This window comes from Podarcis melisellensis, assembly GCF_964234715.1.
Source record: "Podarcis melisellensis genome assembly, chromosome: 6".
NCBI lineage: Eukaryota > Metazoa > Chordata > Lepidosauria > Squamata > Lacertidae > Podarcis > Podarcis melisellensis.
This window is the reverse complement of record NC_138538.1, coordinates 32,680,809-32,701,756: the sequence shown is the minus strand read 5'-3', so window position 1 is coordinate 32,701,756 and position 20,948 is coordinate 32,680,809. Positions and strand designations below refer to the sequence as shown.

The 20,948-nt window shown below is 44.1% G+C and overlaps 1 protein-coding gene across 4 annotated transcripts in view; it reads right to left on the bottom strand.

Moving 5' to 3' along the window:
• Window positions 1–5,687: 5,687 nt before the first annotated feature.
• SYT2 (synaptotagmin 2) overlaps window positions 5,688–20,948 on the bottom strand; it is a 143,393-nt gene continuing 128,132 nt past the window's right edge. For 3 of the 4 annotated variants that reach the window (XM_081914438.1, XM_081914440.1, XM_081914439.1), the window contains 6 exons: window positions 15,208–15,336; window positions 13,673–13,840; window positions 13,233–13,400; window positions 11,447–11,564; window positions 10,333–10,466; window positions 5,688–7,735 (listed from right to left, as the gene is read on the bottom strand). In XM_081914438.1, the coding sequence (XP_081770564.1) occupies window positions 7,529–7,735; window positions 10,333–10,466; window positions 11,447–11,564; window positions 13,233–13,400; window positions 13,673–13,840; window positions 15,208–15,336 (924 nt within the window). In that variant the 3' untranslated portion in view covers window positions 5,688–7,528. The remainder of the gene's footprint in view (window positions 7,736–10,332; window positions 10,467–11,446; window positions 11,565–13,232; window positions 13,401–13,672; window positions 13,841–15,207; window positions 15,337–20,948) is intronic. The other variant, XM_081914441.1, reaches the window with a different exon arrangement.

Here is a 20,948-nt window from a genome sequence, read left to right as displayed (position 1 = left end):
CCTATTAAGAAAAATGCACTTATGTAAATAACAGGAAAACAGAGAACGGCTGGGTCTTTCAGCTAGTTTCTTTAATAAGGAGACGCATATCATTACAAAATAACAATTTAACAATAGAGACAGAAACGGTCCACATGAGGACAGGAAAGGGAGCATTAAAAGCAGCTTCCTGCAGAGAGGGTTGGGGGTTGGAGGTCAGTGCTGCAGAGCTCAGGCTGCACCAGAAATGGTGGGAATGAAGTGGGGCCAAGAAATGAGTTGGTTCAGGACGTTTGTATGTGACAGAGGGCCTGGCTGGAAGAGGAGGCAAAGGAAGCAAACGCCTTGCCTCAGAATATCAAAGGTCTGAAGCCTTTCTCTGGCCTTTTTTGGATGTGTGGGTGTGTATCACCTAGGCCACCTCTTGAGTTTATGTTCTGTATATCTGCCACCCCTCAAATGGACTTGACAACTTTTCAAACTGTTCCTTGAAGTGCTGCCTTTAACAATCCCACTTTGCCACATTGCGCTATACACCTGCATGAAGGATAGGAGCAGATTTTAGCAGCCTGCTGTGACCTGGGTCATCATGTCCAAATCTGTACTCCATCCATAACGTTCCTGCTACCTGCCGCTTTTTTGATGTCATCCTGCAGTTTTATAGTGCTGGTGATAAGCTGAGATAAAGCCCAGTTCACACTATGTTGTTGTTTTTTTGCCAAGCTCATTGACAACACATGCCTCATGGAGTGGTGCTGTGGCCAGAAAACTTGGATCAACAATCGCTTGGAACAGCGGCTTTTTCAAAAAATAGTCCTATAATTCCTTTCAGAACTGGGTGTTACAGAAGTAGCCTAAAGGGCCCCAGCAATCTCATTGCTTGAGGATGCCACCATTTTCCTTTTTTCCCACAGACAGCCCCTTGTTCAGACAAAAGCTCACTGGCAGTGAACACACAATGGGAAATGCTTGACCAGATAAGATTCCTGTGAAGCCCTGCCATGTATCGATGGGCCATGTTCAGACTTTTAACTGCATGTTGGGGGTTCACAGCCAATGCAGGTGTGCCCCTTCCTGTTCTGCTAAACATGCATTCAAAGAAGATGTGAGAGTTTTGCCTAAACAGGGTCGCTGTCTGGCCTAGCTTGAAATAAACTATCCCACTTCCTATTCTCCTCCCCAAGGTGAGCACTACTCCCTTTGAATCCTTCCCATCCACTACCCAAAACTTCCTCTGGGCACGGTGTCATCCAGCCATTACTGGACTACAGCTCAAGGTGGCTGAGACTGATGGAGTTGGGAGTCTGAAAACACCCAGAGGGTGCTCCTGCTCTAGATGAACACATCATGCTGATACAGGAACTATAGACTTTCCCCATGCCTGCCCACTGCTCCAATTGTGGTTTTAAAAACTCCAATTGTGGTGTTTAAGAAAAATTATTGGCTTATCTGGTAGCAGTTGAGGTGGCTAAGAACCATTGAAATTTCCCATAATGCTATGTTGGGTGTTCCAGGGCATCATGGGAAAGTATTAACAGTGGTCTTCCCAGATCCATCCACTGCCACCGGATAAGCCTTCAACTGGGGAAGATGGGTGGACAAGAGGGTTAATAGAGACACCAGCACTGATGTGATCTGCCAGGGTGTTATGATCCTTGAATGGCTGCCTCAAATGCTGAAGCTAATCCTGACTGTTGAGCAAGAAAGAACGTCAGAACGATGTTATTCGCAGCCAGTGTCGAAAGGCCTATACTTGACGGCTTTCCTTCAGAGCTCCAACCCAAAGTGAAGCCACAGCCTCCAAGTTGGGTCTCTGTCATGCACAAACGTCCCCAGGAATAACATAAGACATGGACAGCACGATAGACAAAGACAGAGGCGGGGAAACATTAGCAAGGGAGAGGAGAGACTGGGGATCACCTGTCAGCCAATCCCAGTTTCAGGATCCTGGCAGCCTGTGATCTAATATGGCTTCTAAATTTGCTTCAACAGTGAAATGCTTCAGCACGACACAGAACATTGAAGCGGCAATGTTGCTGCTACTAGGACATGGTAAAAATGCAACAAGTTACAGTTTTGTAAATATAGATTACAACACACTGATGAAATCCACTGCCATATTGTTGGTGTTGTATCCCCCACCCCACCCCATACAACGCTTCTATGAATATTTTTTTAAATGGATCAGGCATGCTTTGTTGCTTTTTTTATTAAAAAAATTATTACTTTTTATTGAAAATAAACTTACATTGTTACAACCACTCTCTCTTATTTATTTTTTTACAGTCCCCTCCCCCCCATCTTATTAGGTAAAATAAATTCATTCACACCACATTTTAAAAATAACTCTGTAGCCTGACTGTATTCTAGAAAATGGGCAATGACACACATGGTCTATGGATTCTGCTCGTTGCATGCTGCTGCTACTTACATACTGGCTAGGCATCATGCATTGCTTACAAGAGGGTTTCGTTTATGTTAATAGATCTCTATATCATTTTATATATAAGTACACACAAATGATGGGATTAGGATGAGGCTCAGATGGCTTGAGTTGGTTCACTTTTCTCCCCCTTTATAGAAAAAGAAATTAAAACCAAAATACATTTATATTGTGTATTAAAGTTACTGCTCCCCCATTTTAAACTGTATAAGTTGGAGACACCATTCATTAATGGCTGTGTGTTCTGACCTGGTTCTTAGTGCTAATATTTCCACATCATTGGTTTCAAAGAGGACACCCTGGATCGTTTATCAGCAGGAGATGATTAACAAAACTGGGTTTGTGTGGCGATCTTGCCATTTTGCAGTGCAGTCTGATCCTTTTTGCTTGCAAAAAATCAAATTCTTCAAACATATTTGTTCTAATTCAGTAACATTAATCTATGCCCATAACCACTATTGATATGGAGGCATCTTCAATGCAATGCTCACCTGAGCCCTCACAAACTGTCTACATGCCTCTTGAAATATCAATAGATATATGCATCCACATTCACAGTATCTTATTATGAGGCTATAGATTACTTTGTATCTTACTTCCATCTGTTTACGTAGACATCACCTTTATAGCCACATGTGAATTGGCAATATAAATGCTAACTCAAGGTAAATTTAAGCTATGAGCTGGATCCAGACTTCCCACAAGCAGAATTCCATTCAAGACTGCAGGAGGCCAGGATGACTTCATCCTGAAAAGCTCTTCCAGATGACATGGAAGATGGGGAATGGTGAAAGTTGCCCCAATTCCTTTCAGCAAGAGCCTCTGCTGGATTCCAGTACTTTCCATTCACAAAAAGGCAGCTTTATGAATTTTGCAGCCATTGCATGATTGTCAATGAGGCAATTTGGAGTGCCACATAGATTCTGCCACCCACACCCACACGCACCCCTTTCTTTAGTGTGAATTAAGAAGCGGTAAGCCTCAAGTGACACTGCTTAGAAGCATGAATTGCCAATCCAGGGAAGGAAGTGACATTTGTAAGCTTTACATAATACATCACACAGTTGCAAATCAACAAAATTTATATTATGGTATATATTTGTTTGCACCATAATAAATGTATTGGGCTTTAAAGGTGAAACAAGACTCTTTGCTGCTCTCCTTGCAACAGACTTAACAGGGCTTCTGCACTAGAAACAGTTATAAATGTTAGTATTTTGCAGATCAAAGCAAAGTAATCCCACCAAACGATGGTGGATCTGGGAGAGAACTGGCGTCAGGTTCTACAGCTGTAGGTAAGAGGAGGCAAAAGAAGCATAACCTGGGAAGATAATTAGCACTGTAATTCACTGTAACAAAATAATACAAATTGGTTTGGCAGCCTTTATCCAAATGTATAGATGCCTGCAGTGACGAGGAACTCTACACAAAGACTGGCACACTGGCACAAATGCGCGCGCACCCATAGATTCCAGTGCTCACCCACTATTTAAGAAAGCAGGACATTGCAGAACCTCATGAGAATCTCTGCGGGATGAAGAGCTCATTATTCCATCATGCTTACAACCTGCAAAGGCACCTTTTGATCTTTGTGGACAGAAACATGTGATCCTTCCCTCTGCTATTGGGACTTCCTGGCACTACTGTGGTGCTGTTGTGATGGCATCTGATTAGGGATGGTGCCATGTCTAGGTTAAGAAGAAGAATCTCATGGACAGATTCAGAACTCCACAAGGACATCCTTCTGCAAGGATGCCTTAAAACCCTATCTTTGCCAGTGGCAGCATTAAAAGCTAAGAGAGGCACAAATTTTATCTACCCTTAATCGGGAACAAATTTAATGTACCCTTTAGTGGGGATGGATATATTTGTTTTTGTTTTTTTTAAAAAAGAACAAACCAGTACCAAAGCTATCTTTTAAGAGATGCTGCAGTGATCTTTTTTCTGATTAAGCATAGGCACTATTGCATATGGTCCTGCAGGTCTGATTAATAAATAAACCCAGGTCTCACTTCATGGGGCTTAGGAGCACAACCCACAGGTGGTGATACCATGGTAGCAATGTGCAGAGTGGACAGGGCTGCAATTGTAGCTTTTTAGGTTTGATTAATCCAAGAAGGAAGCTTGCAGGGAAGCATGCTGAAGACCTTTAAAGAGTCCCTCCCATTTCTTTTCTTCATATTTCTAGAGCATTTTTAAGCAGCTGGTGATGGCTCTCCTTTTCCATCTCTGTAGTAAAGTTGGTGAGGAAGGAAAAAGAAGCAGAGCCAAGGCCCAAAGTGCATTAACATCAAGGTATTTACTCACCCCTACAACCAAAGTGGTTTAATTCTGTCTGTACATGAATGACTGCTTGCAATGGCCCATTTGAGCAAGAACAACCTATTTCTAAGGGCTAGTTTCTGGGCTGTACCATTTGAGATTGAAAGGGGAAGATCACACAATGGAATGCTCCTCCGTACAAACAAACCAACAAAGGAGATGCCTTCTGTCATGCTAGTTTTCTACACGGCAGGATTCTTGTTTCGTTTTTGTATATGGAGGAACATTCAGTTCTCATCTGTGGGCTGGAATGGCACAAAACAGAGAGATGGCTATTGCCGCCCAGCTAGACCTGAGGCCTAATCCTAGCTAGCTGAGAAACGAAGAATTCAAAGAACCCTACAACCCATGGGAGGTCAGCATACAACACCCAAGAACCCTATGCTTTGTCTGCATTAGCCAAGCTGTTCTTTCAAGCTCAGAATTCCTTACAGGTGGCTGACAGGCAGCTGAGAACCTTAAAGCCAATATTGGTACTTAAGTCTTGCCTTGGTGGCCAGAATAGGAAGGGAGACATTATTGCCACAGAGGCTGCTGAAGCACAAGGACTGCCTTATTCTGCATGCTCAGAACTCCACCAGTGCTCGCTCTCTCTCTCTCTGTCTATTCCTACAAACACAAAAGTATAAGTTGCTATTTGGCTGTGCAGCCAAAATATTAAAATGATCATGGTAAGCAGGACTGATTTGGTCCAAGCTAAGCCAATGAAGAAGCTTGCACAAGAGATCTTCCTTGGCTAAATATTTTGCCCTCACAGGACAGTTTTTTGAGGCCTTTTGCTCCCTGAATCTGCAACTTGTATAAAGCCTGAGCCTTGCTCAACCATCTTCGTAGCTAGAATCTGTTTTCCCCCCAATCAGCACCAAAAGGTCCGAGGACCACCATGGTGACTAAATGGAACACAACCAAGGCAAACATAAAAGCATCAGGCCCACATTCACTGCTGGGAGTGGTGCCAGTGTCTACATCCTTCCTGCTCCAACAACCTGAACAGGGAGTCAATAGGTCCAAGACATTGGTATCTGGTGCAACAAATGAAACAGGCAGGCCCTTCAGGGATCAATGCAAACACTAGGTAGCAAAGATAATATGGCTTATCCCTCTGGGATCAGCAAAGAAACCATAAATGTTTTTGGCAGCTGGACAATATTATATAGAACAGGAGATGCTGCTGCCTTTGGTGCATCTTTGGTCCTTAGGTTGGAATGGATTCGCTTTCCCTCTAAACTCGAACATGCACAATGCTCCCTCTACTAGCCAAGAGCGACGATGCGGGGGTGGGGGGTGGGGGAGAAGGCTCCCAGCCGAAAACTGCTTCAACTCTCCTAATTGAGAAATTAGATAAATTAATCTAAGATCAATACAGCATTCTGTAGGCCTTTTTGCAAATCTGCTTGTCCTACCTGCTCTTCCCCTCTATCAGATCATCAGAGCATTAGAAAAAAACACAGGTACTTCCCATACGCCTTTGGCTGAAAAAAATCCTTAAGATGTTAGGAATGTAGGAAACTGTCTTATACTGAGTCAGGCCACCTATCCCAGTGCTGTCTACTCAGATGGGCAGCGGCTCTCCAGACAGAGGACATTCCCAGTGATACTTGAGGGCACAATGGGTGGAACCTGGGATCTTTTTGCATACAATGCACGTGCCTTACCACTGACATATGGACGCAAATTAACCTTCCAGCTAAATATCTCTACATCTCATCAGATTTAGGTTGCTGTGTCCACAAAAGAGAGATGGCAGTGCAAGGCAGGATGAGAACTGTATGCAAACCAACCCAGGGCTGCCGTTTTCTTCAGGTCTCAAAGCTGCATTGACGTTCTTGCTACCGTTTTCCACTATGCACCCAGTTTAACACCGCTATCTAGAAGTTGACTTACCTGCAGGGCTGGGCCTTCTAATTTCCACATGGTAAGGCTACTAGCATAAATATCCCGTGGTGCTGTCCTTCAAAAACAAAGTGTGTTTTATGCTCTGCCCTGCACTTAAGACAGAAGAGTGGCAACTCGCAAGTGCAGTTATTGCACTCCAATAATCTCCTAGTACCACTCCACTGTTCTACTCAAGAACTGAAAACTATAAGGGAGCAGAAGACCGACTGCATTACCTAGATAATACAGGGCAATTAGCATTAGGTAATTTGTATGCTCAAAACCACACTCCCCTCACCAAAGAGACTTAAGCCACCAGCTATCCACATAATCAGGAATGTTCCAGTGCCAGAGTTGCTCCTTGTCCTCTCTGCTAGGTGGCCAATGGCTGAAGGCCACCAATCTCGAAGTGTGAGGATGCTCGTATGGTTCCCAAGAGCACCACTTCGTGCACCTTGCTGTCTTCCAAAGCAAGCACAGTGTATCTGGTCAACTCACATTGTCAGGCTCTGGTATCATCCAAGCATGGTTTTCAAAGGTCCAATTTAAGGAAGAAGATCCCAAAGCGAGTAAAAGCAAAGCTTGCTTTGTGCTGCTATTCATGGTGGTCTTGGGGAGAAACCCAAGAACGAAGCTTGCTTTGCGCTTGAAGAGAACGACACAGAGAGACGATGGAACATGCAGCAGACAAAACTACTTTGAAGAATGCGAAAGGAACAGCTGTGTCTTTAAACCTTCCCCCCTCTGGATGCTCTCGAGTTCATCCAGAATCCCTCTACAGCCATCAAAGAAAGGGTATTGCAGCTTAGAAAACAGAACGGAACAGAAACCAAAAGTTGCCTAACTGAGGTATTGATAGCTCTGGATCACTTTGAATGTTCAGAAGGTGATGCTGGGGTATGGAGCTGCCTATTTGTTTTTCCCAAGAGCTGCATCCACCTCCTCTTCAGGCTTCAGGGAATGCCACTGGGCAATGGGACGGCGTGGGTTGGCCAGCATGTCAGACCAGTGCCTTAGCTCCGTGCCAGTGGATTTGTTGCCGACAAATACTTTGCCAATGGCTTCGTTCTTCCCCAGCTTGTCATAATCCAGCACAGTAATCACAACTTGCACTTTCTGGATGGGAGGCAAAAAAGAGAAATTAGTATTATGGTATACTACTTCCATTTGAAGTTCAGTAGGTGCTCAGTTGATCTTATTTTTTTAAAGGCTGGAAATGATCGCTGCTGGTTTGTTCCCACATGTCAGGCTTTAGGAGCAATGGGATTGTTCTGGGATTAATGGGCAAGGAGCAGAGGATCATAACAGGGTGACAATCTCATTGGGGGGGGGGGGGAAATCCTGATCAGAAATAGCATGTATTTTTGGTTGAACAAGAGCTTGCTGCAAAGATGAGATGATGCACGCAAAATTTGATGCATGTGATTTGTATGTGACTAGGGCTGCAATGTTTAAATCACTGGATTGCTCAGATTGAATTTTTACAGTGAAATCTTATGCTTGCCTTCTCAGAAAGAAGCCCCATTGAGTTCAATGAAACTTGTTCCCAGGCAAGTGCTTATAGGACCGAAGCCTTAATCCACTCAAAAGAATTGTTTGTAACAGGAAATATTGATTTAAAAAACTCTCTTATATGAGGAAAAACCTCTTAAAAAGTATCTGCTACGCCTGCATTATGTAAAAACAAAACAAGAAAGTACACTTATTCTGTCAAATTTTAACTGATAAATTTGATGGAAGCATGTACAATGCATCAGCTGAGGCTGCAATCCTATATACACTCATGTGGGACCAACTCCATGAGGCTTACATCCAAGTAGGCACACATAGCATTGCTTTGTGAGCTACACCTGCAGCTTGAAGCGACTCAGACCACGTTAAAAGCTTTAACAATGGATTCTGCAGAACGCTCCCTGGATGCAGCTAGAGCGAGCTAGTTACTATGCATCATTTACACAAGTGATTATATGTTAATAGGACTCTACATCATTTTATGGATAAGTACACAGAAATTATGGGATTTGGACAAGGCTCGGATGGCTTGAGATGGTTCATTCCCCCCCCCCCTTTTGTAAAATCCCTAAACTCATTACTAGGCATTAACATCAAAGCATGCTATTTTAAACAGTTCAGGTGGGCAATGCTATCATAGAACGGCTATGTAATCTAATTCTGCTGTGTGTCTTAATGCTTTACTATCATTAGATCTGAAAGGGGGCCCTATGGATCAGGAATGGCCGACTTCTGTATTCACAAGAGCTATCCTATTCCCCTATCACTGGTTCAGCCACTGCAGAGTCGTCCCCCCAACACACACTACAATCCCTTCACAGATGGTTGGGCACCAACCACAAATCCACAATAAATCCACCAAAGCAGTGGTGTACGGGCAACACAGCAAAAGATATTAAATCCAAAATCTCTCAGTGTCAAAACACCTTTAAAATCAAATCTTGGCTGAAATGTGGCTTGCAGGAAGACACAAAAACAGCTTGTGGGTTCAGTATGGTTCAGATGGCACCAGCTAAACAATCATCACCTAAACTGATGATAGAAGAATCAGAATCAGGTAGGGATGTGGCGCAGGACTACAAGGACCGCCTGTCTCCATATAAACCCACTCAGACCCTGCAATCACCATCTGAGGCCCTTCTTTGTGTGCCTCCTCCACGAGAGGTCCAGAGGGTGGCAACACAAGAGCAGGCCTTTTCTGCAGTGGCTCCCCATCTGTGGAATGCTCTTCTCAGAGAGATTCGCCTGGTGCCTTCATTACACACCATTAGACAACAGGCAAAAACGTTCCTTTTTTAACCAGGACTTGGGCTAACTGACATCCAATACCCTTTTGAATATGTTGTGGGATTATTGGTTTGCTTTTGTTCTTATTATTATATGTTTTGTTCTTCTTTTATGTCGTTAACCACCCTGAGGTCTATGGAGGACTTAATTTTGACACAACCAAGAGGGCAGCTGTAGCTCATGCTTCCTTCTCCTTTATTCCATATAGTGTTTGGACCGAATGAGCAAAATGTGCACAACCGAGCTCTGGTTGGAGACACTGAAACTGCACTCTGGCAGGCTTCAGGTTGCTCTTTACAACATTGGTGTCCTATGATGGGAAACAATGAACTGAGTGCTGGTGCAGCAATTACTAGGGTTGGATGAGGATGAGGGAGACTTGGGTTCAAATCCTCATTCATCTATGAAGCTCACACTGTGTCCTTGGGTGGGTTGCTATATCTCAGCCTCACTTATCACAAAGTGTTGCTGTGGGGATAAAAGGGGAAGGGGGAATCATCTATGATGCCTTTATCTCTTCAGAGGAAAAGGGAAGATATAAATGTAGTAAAGAAATAAAATAAGTGCAGTACAAAACATGTCCCTCATCAGAGAATGGTTGGACCAATCAGGCCTGGACTTGTTAAAAAAAATGCCTAACTTAAATCAAATCTTTTACAGGATTCACCCTGTACAAAACTCACCAAGCTTTTTAAAGCTTATCCCTTGAGAACATTCCCCTTCCATTGCCAACAGGGAGGAAAGGAGGCTAGACTATTCAGAGATTTGGCCCATGCACTTTGAGAGGCCAACATAAGATCCCATGATACAGGTAAGATGGCAGAGAACTTTATCAGCCCACGGATGAGCTCAGTGACCTGGGAGCCCTTTGCATGGCCCTCCCCCAAACTCCCTCAAGTGAGAAGCAGGTGAACCTGTATCTGCTCAAAGGGGATTTCAAAGCTGAACGACTCGTTGAAATAGGGGTTCAGAGTCTTCTTCTTGACGGTGGTCTTCTTCTTCTTGAGCCTCTTGCCATTCTGCAGCAGGTGGATCTTCACATAGGGATCTGAAAAGCAAGGCTAAGCAGTTCAGACTTTGCAGGCAGCTAACACACACTGAAAGGAAACCTCAAGGGGAAACAGCTAGGAATTAGCCATGGTGCACAGAGGAACAGGACAGACAGAGATGCCATTAACTTTTTGCTCCATAATCTGGAATCGTTGGTTGTTTTGAGCCACTTATGTAGGATGCATTTCCTGTGGCTCCTCCTCCTCTTCCCAGAGAGTTCTTATCTCTTTTGTAAAAGCTCAAGATACCCACCAACTTGGGATAAGAGGCTTAGACAAATGCATGGAGCACAAGGCCACTAGCAATGATGGCTGCGCTCTACTTCCACCGTGTGGAATCGCAAGTGGGGAAAGTGCTTTCCTCAGCTCAGGGGATGCTTGTGGGCTTCTCACAGGCATCTGGTTTGCCACTGGGAGAACAGGATGCTGGGCTAGAGGAGCCTTTGGCCTGACCCAGCAGGTTTTCCTCACGCCCTGGGGCAGCATAAGGCTGGTTCACGCTTCTCTAGTGGAATGGCTGACATCTCAAGATTGAAATGGCCACAGTCCTATGCAGGAAGCTGAAGAAAGCAACTTCCCATACAGTTGCAGGTATTTCAACTACACCAGTACAACTCTCCCTTTTGGGGTGGGTGGGTCAAGAAGCCATAGCTATAAATGGTCACAGCCATATGGGAAGTTGGTGTCACTCAGACTTAAGCAATGTGAGGCCAAGGGACCCCCCCCAAAAAAAGGAACTCTGAGACCTTAGGGTGAAGGGCAGGTTAAAAAAAACCCAAATCAAAATAAAGTAATTAAGAGGAATAATATAGAGAAAGAGGAAGAAGCAGCATTTTGGCAGGTGTGGGTTATACATTCATATTACAAAGCAATGAAAGTAAGAACTACTTTATGCCTCATTGTGCAAAAATGCCCAGAAAATCCTTTGGTCCTGGCTCTGAGGTGCCATCTGGTGGGCATGAAGTTGTTCTGCACTCACCTGAAAGTCCTCCGACATCCATCTTTTTCAAGTTCTTGGCCTCCAGGATGCAGACAGTGAGTTTCCCGGCAGTGGGAACATATCGTAACGAGATACAGATGTCTCCCAGTTTCTCTGGCTGTCAAGGGAAACAGGGAGAGCAATGAAATCTGGACTTCTACTCAGCGCCAATAAAAGTCCTAAGGCAGAAGTCATGGCATAACGCAACTGCCCTGTTCACACTGTGCTGTGAAGGTGCTGCCCCTTCTCACCGTCTAGCAGACAAATAATTTGAATGTTGCCCTGTCACTGCAACTATGGCCACCATCGCCTCCTCCAGCCAGGAAAGCAAAGGACCTGGTGTCAGGAACAGGAGAAGCATCTGACACCTTCCTTATGTTGTCTGTCACATGCTGAAGATGCACCTCTTTATCCTGGCCTTTGACATTTGAGATGCCGTATTTTTCACCCTATAGGACACACTTTTCCCCCTCCAAAAATGAAGGGGAAATCTGTGTGCGTCTTATGGGGCGAATACCGGCTTTCGCTGAAGCTTGGAGAGAGAGAAGGGTCGGTGTGCACCGACCCCTCTCGCTCTCCAGGCTTCAGGAAGCTATCAGCTAGCCTGGGGAGCCCGCGGGAGTTCCCGCAGGGCTCCCTAGGCTGCAGATAGCAACCTGCTGCATAGAGCGCGGGGCGCGCTGAAGCAGAGCTCCCTGCGCTTCGGGCAGACATCGACCCGCCCCACAAGCTCGGGGGACAGCGGGGAGGCGGAGCGCCGCCATACCGCTGTTCCCCGACCTGGTTTGGTTTCCCCGACCTGGTTTGGGGGGGAATAAAGGGGGGGAATCCTTTATTCCCCCCCAAAAAACTAGGTGGGTCCTATGGGACGGAGCGTCCTATGGGACGAAAAATACGGTATATACTTTAAGGACCATCCTATTCTCTTGACCGTAATTTGTTTTTAACTTATTTAAATATTGCATTTATAAATTGCTGTAACCCACCCTGGGACTTTATGGTGAAGGGTGGGTGATAAATTGAATAAATAACAGCGAGATTATTCCATATTTTGGTACGCTTATACACAGGCATTAATACTAAAGCCAGAGGAACAGCGGACAATACATTCAAAGTACAATGAGCTGTCTTTATGCATTTTTAGTTATTATTACATTTATAGCTCCCCGTTCCTTCAAGGGGCCAAGGTGACGTATAAATTTATTACCTTCTCTATGTTATCTTCATAGCAACCCTGTGAGGTAGGTTAGGCTGAGAGATAGCGACTGGCTCAAAATCACCCAGAGGGTTCCTGACTGAGTGAGCCTCCCCTGGTCTTACAGGTCCTAGTCCAACGCACTAACCTCTATACCACACGGGCTGGATGCACAGCTCCAGTCTAAGGCAGGAGGAATAACAAGTTCCTCCACCCCTCGGAAATCATTGAGGTGAGAAACCCCATAATGATGTTAAGATTTATTTCCTGAAAAGTAATAAATAGCCAAGAAGGCTGAGGTGCAGAGATGCTCTGCTGAGAGACTGAGGGTTTCCTTAAAGAAGGCAGCTCAGCCCAGCAAGAACCTAAGCCTTCTAAATCTGCATTTCTCCAATGCCAACTTCCTACCAAAGACCTCAGGAAACTTAGCAAAATTCACCTTCTGTGTGGGGCTCCTTCATACAGTGCTAAGTATCAGTACCCACATTTGCACAGCTGAGGTAAAAAAAAGCAGTAAGGTAATTGAAAAAAAAACAGCAGCAAAAGGCAATGAAAGAAAAAAAGATGCTTCCACTTTCACCAGCTCCTTACCTCCTCTTTTTCTGCACTCTCCAGATCCCTCCATTCTTCAATGGGCTGCCCCAGGTCCACCGTGTTCATGGGCACCTTGACTTCTCCAATGATGTCATGTTTGGAGAAACGGTCAAAGTCATAGATAGCCATCACCAGCGTCTTGCCACCCAGTTCCTGATATGGAATCTGTTACACAGAACAGAAAACTGTGGTTCAATAACTGCTTCGGCACCCGGAACAAACTCTCTTAAGAGGCTGTTGGAATAATCTTGCCCAATAATACATTTTGTTTCGATTGCCAGGAATTATGTTTTCCCCATTTTTCTCCGAGTGACACTGGGTATTGCTCCCTGCAGTACTTCTTTCTTTCTTTCTGGGGGCTACCACAAATATGTCAGTGTTATAGCTGTGTGCAATATATCCTCTGCAGAGGACGCCTAGGCCAACAGAAGTCTTACCTTGAAGACAAAGGTCTCATTGTAGGTTGGATTAAGGGTCTTCTTTTGCACTTTGGTCTCAAACTTCTTCTTCTTGTCAGGAAGCAGGAAGACTTTGACGTAAGGGTCAGATGTGCCCCCCATGTCCAGTGCTGGGAGCTCAGCTGCTTGGAGGATCCCTACTGTGAGCTGTCAGGGAAAAATAGGTCTTAGGAAATGAAATGGCTTTGCAAGGCCACATGCCAAACAGCACAATGCATAGCGAAGGAAATCGGCCTCAGAACTAATATGAACTACCACCTTCCTTCTGCTCTTGCTAGATGCCCTGCGTTGTCCTACTCTTTTGTGTTACACTCACGGGTGTTATTCTTCAGTTAGCCTAGCAATACCATATTATTTAGTTTAGTTTATTGCTATGATATATAACATACATAACTGTACAGTGTAAACCGCCCTAGGAAGAAGGGCAGTATAGAAATTTAATAAATGAAATAATGACGAAGAATGAAAAGCAGCAACTAACCATGTGTTGCTTTTTCCTTATGCTTGCAATAAATACGGACACTACCCTTCTGTAACATTAAAACAAACCATGATTCAGCCCAAACAAGCAGTCTCTGGGAGAGATCTCAGCCAGTCCTTCTGGCTGCTTTGCTGCTCTACCAAACGGAGCCAAGCCATGATTTCACTTGTGTTTGTAGTTCAGCCTTGCCTGATAAACCATGAGCTGCAAACCACAGGGCAAACTTCGGTTAAAGCTCATTATTTGTTGAGAAACAAAAACTGCAAGCCAGGCTTGGATAAGATGCTAAGCCAAACCACAGCTTTGACCAGTGCACCAGCAAAACAACCAGAGGAGCCAAGCAACTTCAATCATTTTTCTGGAGCTTACACATTTTGTCATGCTAAGCCATAATGTTTGGCTTAGCACCATGCACAAACTGGGCCTATAAATCCATTGGCCACTATGTCATGCCCATGAAGCTGATTATCTCATTGACCATCAAGAGATAGCCATTCACATTACTTCTTACAAATAAAAGTATACTGGGAAAGTACCATTATTCCATCACCTGGTTTGTAAAAGAAAAAGAGCATAAAATTGCATGCCTCTATTTTTAAAGGAAAAGCGGTGTGTGGAGAGAGAATTTGGAATGGGAGAAGGGCATGTTTAATCTTTTCCTAACCTCAACTTCCCTGCTCCAAATAACTCTTCCTTCACACACACAACCTCCTTCACCTGGTACATTTGTGAGGGTAAAAATCAGCTTTAGGGGGGTCTGTAGTGGAAAAGCTGTGGGCAGGGAAAGAGCAAAGCTTCTCTTTCACATATACTGCTTCTCAACGATACTGCCATCTCGCTGAAGCTGCTTTCCCTCAAAATCAAAATGGCACTGAGGCTCTCTGACATGTGTTGCTAAATAACACACAGCTACCAACTGTGTTAACTGCTTCTGCTATCATTGCTCTCCCTCTGGGTGACATCTCTCCAACAGCTTTGGGTGCATAGCCTTTCCCCTTCTCTCTCGCCCCACCTATTCATTTGGGTGCCTTACCTGGTTAGCCTGGAAGTCATAGTCTAGGGAGAACTGCAGCTTGCCCAGGTTCTCTGGTTCCTTCTCCTCTTCCTGCTCCCCCTCTCCTTCCCCTTCTTCTTCATCATCATCGTCATCATCCTGTTTGTCCTGGAAGAGAAGCAATACCATGTTTTGCACAGGAACACCATGCACTGAGAACCTAGTTCCCCTTCACACATGCGTATCCTTTCTCCCATACCTTCCCTAAGCACTGAAATGCATGTACATAATCTATAAAGCGTTACTTCAGGTGTAGGAAAAGGAGAGTTGGCGAAAGGGGAGCCTAAGGTTCCTTAACAGTATTTTGCTCATAATTTTGTGTCTCTCTGACTTCAATCATCCCCACACAGACAGAGTACATGTGTATTCCAGTCACGACAGAGAGTTAAAAATTTCTAGATACCCTAAATGACGGAATCATTGAAAAGTTGGGTTGAGGGGTGGCGGTGCTGGACGTAATCTTAAGTGGTGCCCAGGACCTGGTAGAAGATATAAGGGTTGTTGGACCAGATAGTAACAGTAACTGTAGTGGTGAAAAAGTCAACATATATGTCAGTGGGCAAAGTCCAACTTTGAAGGAGGAAATTCCCCCAAAATGAGGGGATTGGTAAAAAGGGAAGTTGAAAGGGAAAGTCAAGAGGCGACAAAAGTATCTAAAATTCTTGGGGGTAGGGATTGTTCAAAACTAGAAGCTCAGCTAGACTGCATACAGATCAGGAAAGATGCCCCCGGAGCAAAGAGGAGGCCAGCAGAGTCAAGGAAGCTATCCAAAAAGGCTTCCTTCAGAAAATGATGGAAGCCTTCGCCAAAGGAAGAGAACAAAAAGGAACAAAAGAAACGAAGGCAGATGGTGGCCTGGTTCACATGTCACAATAAGGCAAACCATGGCTTAATGTGAAGGTGTGAACATGTCGAAGTCACAACCACTTTCCTCCTCCCTGGTCCTTCCTGCTCCCTGCTGAGGTTTGGCATTATGTGGCACCTACAGTAGTGCCTATCCAGTAGCACCTGTATTTTGATGCATTTAATATTCCACTTTGTTAGTAATGGTCTTGTTCTGTTTTATGTGGTGTTTTTATTGCATATTTTTATTTAACTGTCTATTGCCTTAGAGGGATTAATGAATTAATCATCATAATCTACTACAGAGATTATAGGCCTGAGGCCATCCAAATGTTGATGAACTCACATCAATCCCAGACAATGGTCAGGGATGAGAGATGAGAGTCCCGCTTTATCTGGAGAGCCACAGGTCTCCTATCCCTGGTCTACTGGATAGCAGATTTAGTGAAAGGAAGAGACAGAACCCACGGCTCAGTTAAGACTATTGTTAATTGCACTTTAAACTAACCCTGGGCTATTGTGGCCAGTGAAGTTTACTCTGGTTTGTAAACGGTTTCTGTTGTTTCTGTTGCAAATAAAAGTCTATTTTTTGGATGCCTGAAATTTCTTAGTGTTTATTTTTATTATTACATGCTGTATTTAATATTGATTTGCTTGTAAACTACCCAGTATATATATTGATAAGCTGCTACATAAATTTATCACCTCAGTAATTTTCTGCATAAATGCTGAATGCTCTGACTTTCAGAATATAAAGATTAGCTTTCTGGCAACTGTGAACTCTTGAGAGATTTCAAGGAGAACAGTGTAAGCAATGGAACTGTTGTTATCTGGTTTGTGTACAAAGGGGACCAATCTATGACAAGAGGATTATGGGAAGTGGGGTTGCCATAATGCAGCAAGGGAAGGAGCCTGGCTGTTCAGTAGCTTTAATGAGAGGGTGGCTGGTGCTCACTATGGGGTTGGTGCCTAGGAAATGAAAAATCCAATGTTCTCTTTTTGTACCTTGCATAAAACAAATGGGACTGGAACACTCGCACATTTGTATGCATGCATACATACCCTCAATGTACATGTTATTCGTTCAAGCAATTCACGTATTTAAAACGAAATACATTGATCTAACTTGGTCAAATGTACTGCATATTTTCAAACTAGTTCCTTCCCCACAAAATTCTTGCAAACACAATCAGGTCACCGATACATGCAAATTCATTCAGAATTTCATTTCACCTTGTGGAGTTTATCCACACACTTTCTTGTCCCACTGCTCCCCCCCCCCCGACCTTTACTGCTTAATCAGAGCAAACTGCAATCAGGTTTTCCACATATTGCTGTTTGCTCCGATTTAAAGCTAAAGAGCAGTGTTTCCCTGGGAAAGGAGCAAGCGGAAAACCGCTCAGCTCAGGCACAGGACAAACGGAAGTATGGACAAGTCTGTTGCCTTGACAGAGAAACTGATCTGCTAAGAAACTCATTTGATGATGCACATTATCCAACAATTAACACAAAACAGACTTTGCACTCAACCTCATTTACAACTGGGTAGATTTGCAGGAATTTAATGTCCCCTTAACCAAAATTTGTAAGAAAAAATTGTTTACCTTCCCCAGTATAAGTCCCATATCAAATTAACTCCACCATCTTAACAAAGCCTGTGTAGAACTTTGAATTGTGTGTTAGTTAAACCCTCTTCCCTTGTCCCTTTAAGCCTAAAAGGGAAGCGACGTTTGCATCAGGACCTACCATGAGTTGACATCCAGGTTAGTCAGATAAGATGGAGACAGAACAACACAGAAGGAGAGCAACGAGAGCACAGAGAAGGAAGAGAAGGGCATTATAGAGACAAAAACTGCACACATCATCAACAACACCTAGTGCTCCTGAGAAACCACAGACTCCACACCTTCAAAATGTATGCTATATGGGGGATTGGGTAATTACAATTTCAAGAAACCATTTTGGGGGTGGGGTGAAGGACTAACTACGCATTACATTAAGCTAGTTGCTTCAGTTTGAAAGAAAAGCATCTGTGTGGGAAGCTGACTCAGATCATGTTCCTGATCCAAATTGGGAACATGCACCAATTTCCCACTGGAAGTCACACCCCTGGTTGTAATTTCCCACGGCAGGTCTTGTTTGCTGAAAATTGCATGGGCCCTCAAACTGGACTGGGAGCTTTTCCTTCAAAACAGAAGTTGCCATTCTGGAGTTGCTTCTTTTTAAAAAAACCTGCTGTGCATTTTGCCCCTTGTGACACCGCTGTATCTGTACTCATGATCATTTTGCTTAGAAGGGTGCAAACAAGGTAATTTGCCACTGTGTGTTTTGAATCAGCCAATTTCTTCTCCCCACTTTATTGTAAATTGTCTCACAAAACTGAATGAAGGTAACTACTGGACCTGGATTTCTCTGGAACCTGAAAAGCACAGAAGTACAAAGGGGGAAAGAGAAAGACAGAGAGAAAGAGAAAACATGACTTTCTATGCACATTAGTAACTTAGGGACTACATATTTGCCTCTGCTTCTAGAATAACAACAAAGAACAAAAAATAAAATGCAAAGAAAAGACACATAGCTGTTGTAATGATCCTGCTAAGAGGGTGCGGTCTAGTGCTTCCAGAGGCTTATAGACAGAAAAAGCTCCAATACTGTCTGTTGCTATTGGCATTCATCCTCTGTTTGAAGCAGAAGATATACAGTCACTGGCCTGGTTTGCATCAACTATGGCTTAGCCCAAATGTGGGAACTATTGTAGAGATCATTGACACTTTGCTCTTCCCCGGGCATTTTGCTGGTGCACCAGGACTCATGCTTTAACTATCTCCAGACTAATCATGAGTGGCAACCAAGGCTTGTCCTATGGCTTATGCCTCATGGTTCATTTGGGGAGCAGCAAAATAACCCAGGGAGGAGTGAAGCACTTGCACTCTCCTCTCCAGAAGACCATGCAATCACACTAACCCATGATTTGCCTTAGTGTGATGTGCAAACTAGGCCACTGAGTTCTGCACAACAGAGTTCAGTTCCCCCAGCACAATGACAGCTACACATTTGCGACTGGTGTAGCTCAGCTAGAAGATATGTAGGAAAATCTTATGTTGTACCCATTTAGTAAATGGCTCTTACTATGACCAGAGACTCGGGGCAGATTTCTGCATCGAACGCATTCCACAGAACTGTGCCTTTTTACGTTATCCTTACACAAGTTATCCTACTTGCTAGGGAAGCATTTTTCCAGAGGTTTTTATGTCTCAATTAACTGATGCATCTAGGCATTCCACATTAACATCTAAACTATCCTTCCTGTCTGAAAATCCTGAATACTGCAATTAATATTTGCTCAAACATTTGCTCAAGTTAATCAGCAATGGGAAACCCCAATTTAATAAAATCAGAGGATTACAGAATAGTTGAATTCCAGTGGTGGTGGTTGTGCTCAGGTGCTGCTTGTGGGTTTCCCACAGGCATCTGGTTGGCCAATGTAAGAACATGATGCTGGACGAGACGGGCCACTGGCGTGATCCAACAGGCTCTGTTGCAATAGTTTCCCTAACTACCGAGTACAATCCCAGGATGGAGCATGCATGTATTAATAAGGTGGAAAGAACCACGCAAGTCCATCGCCCCACCCCACCCTGGAATACACTTGGCTTTGCATTAGGCAATGTGGTTACACTAATGGCATGCCCATTAGTGGTTACACTGGGAAGTTACACAATAATGAAGCTAGCAGGGAAGGCATAGTTGCCTTGCCATGAGTAAGGAGCCTTAGAGCTGAGACTGACCGCTAGCCTTCCACGGTCAGAGGCAGTAATGCTCAGGAATACCAGTTGCTGGAAACCTCAGAAGAGACCATGCTCTTGCCTCTGGGTGGCCACTGTGAGAACAGGCTGTTGGATCTGATGGACTCTTGGCTTAGATCCAATAGGCTCTTCTGGTGTTCTTAACCTAGAAAACATGTCCAGGTCATGTGGGAAGTGAGAGGGAGGGAAGTGACTGCTCTGTCCCATGTTCAGGATGCACATCCTCCTTCTGCGTATGATGTCCAAAAGCAAGAGTTCAGCTTCCCATCATTCCTTTCAAATGTCTGAAGTGGGCTAGGTACCAGGCTAAAATGATGAATGTCAACCTTTCACTTGGGACTCTAAATGATGCACAAAACCACCAGATCACTTCTATTAGGAAGGCAATTTATACCTGGTCAGATTATTTCCCTATCTATCCTAGTCCCCTGCCTGACAGCAGCTCTCCAGTGTCTCAGACAGATATCTTTCTCGTTGTCTGCTACCCAATCCTTTTTTTTAAGTGAACATGCTGGGGATCAAACCTGGGATGTTCTACATGCAAAGCATGCACACTCTTTTACTGAGCTATGTCCTTTCCATTATTCCAGACTGCCTAGTTGCAAGGAAGTGGGTGTTGTCTTAGTAATTTGTTATCTTGGTTTTGCATACATTTTCTGGGTCCTGCTACCAACAATGCTGAAATGCCTCAAGGAATTTAACTGTTTAGCCTTGGCCCAGCTTCCCTCATTTTCCAGTGTCTCTGGAAACACAACCAGTTAATGACATCCAAATCTTCCATTGTTGGATTTGGCAAGAGCAGTGACTCAAGGCAGAGAATCATGAGGAAAGCTTTGTGACATCTCTTCTCCACCCTCCCTTCATTACATGCAGAATCTCAGCACACAGCAGAGGGATCTGGATGACTAGACACCTCTGGGCTGTGCTTCATTAAAGCACCTCATGCAAATGGCCTCATTAACAGAGAGAGAAAGAGTTCCAGCAATATGGGCTATAAAAGTCCCATTTCTGAGCCTCCTACCCAAGTTACCAAATCAAAAGTCTCCAATATGGGAGAAGAATTTAGTGCCC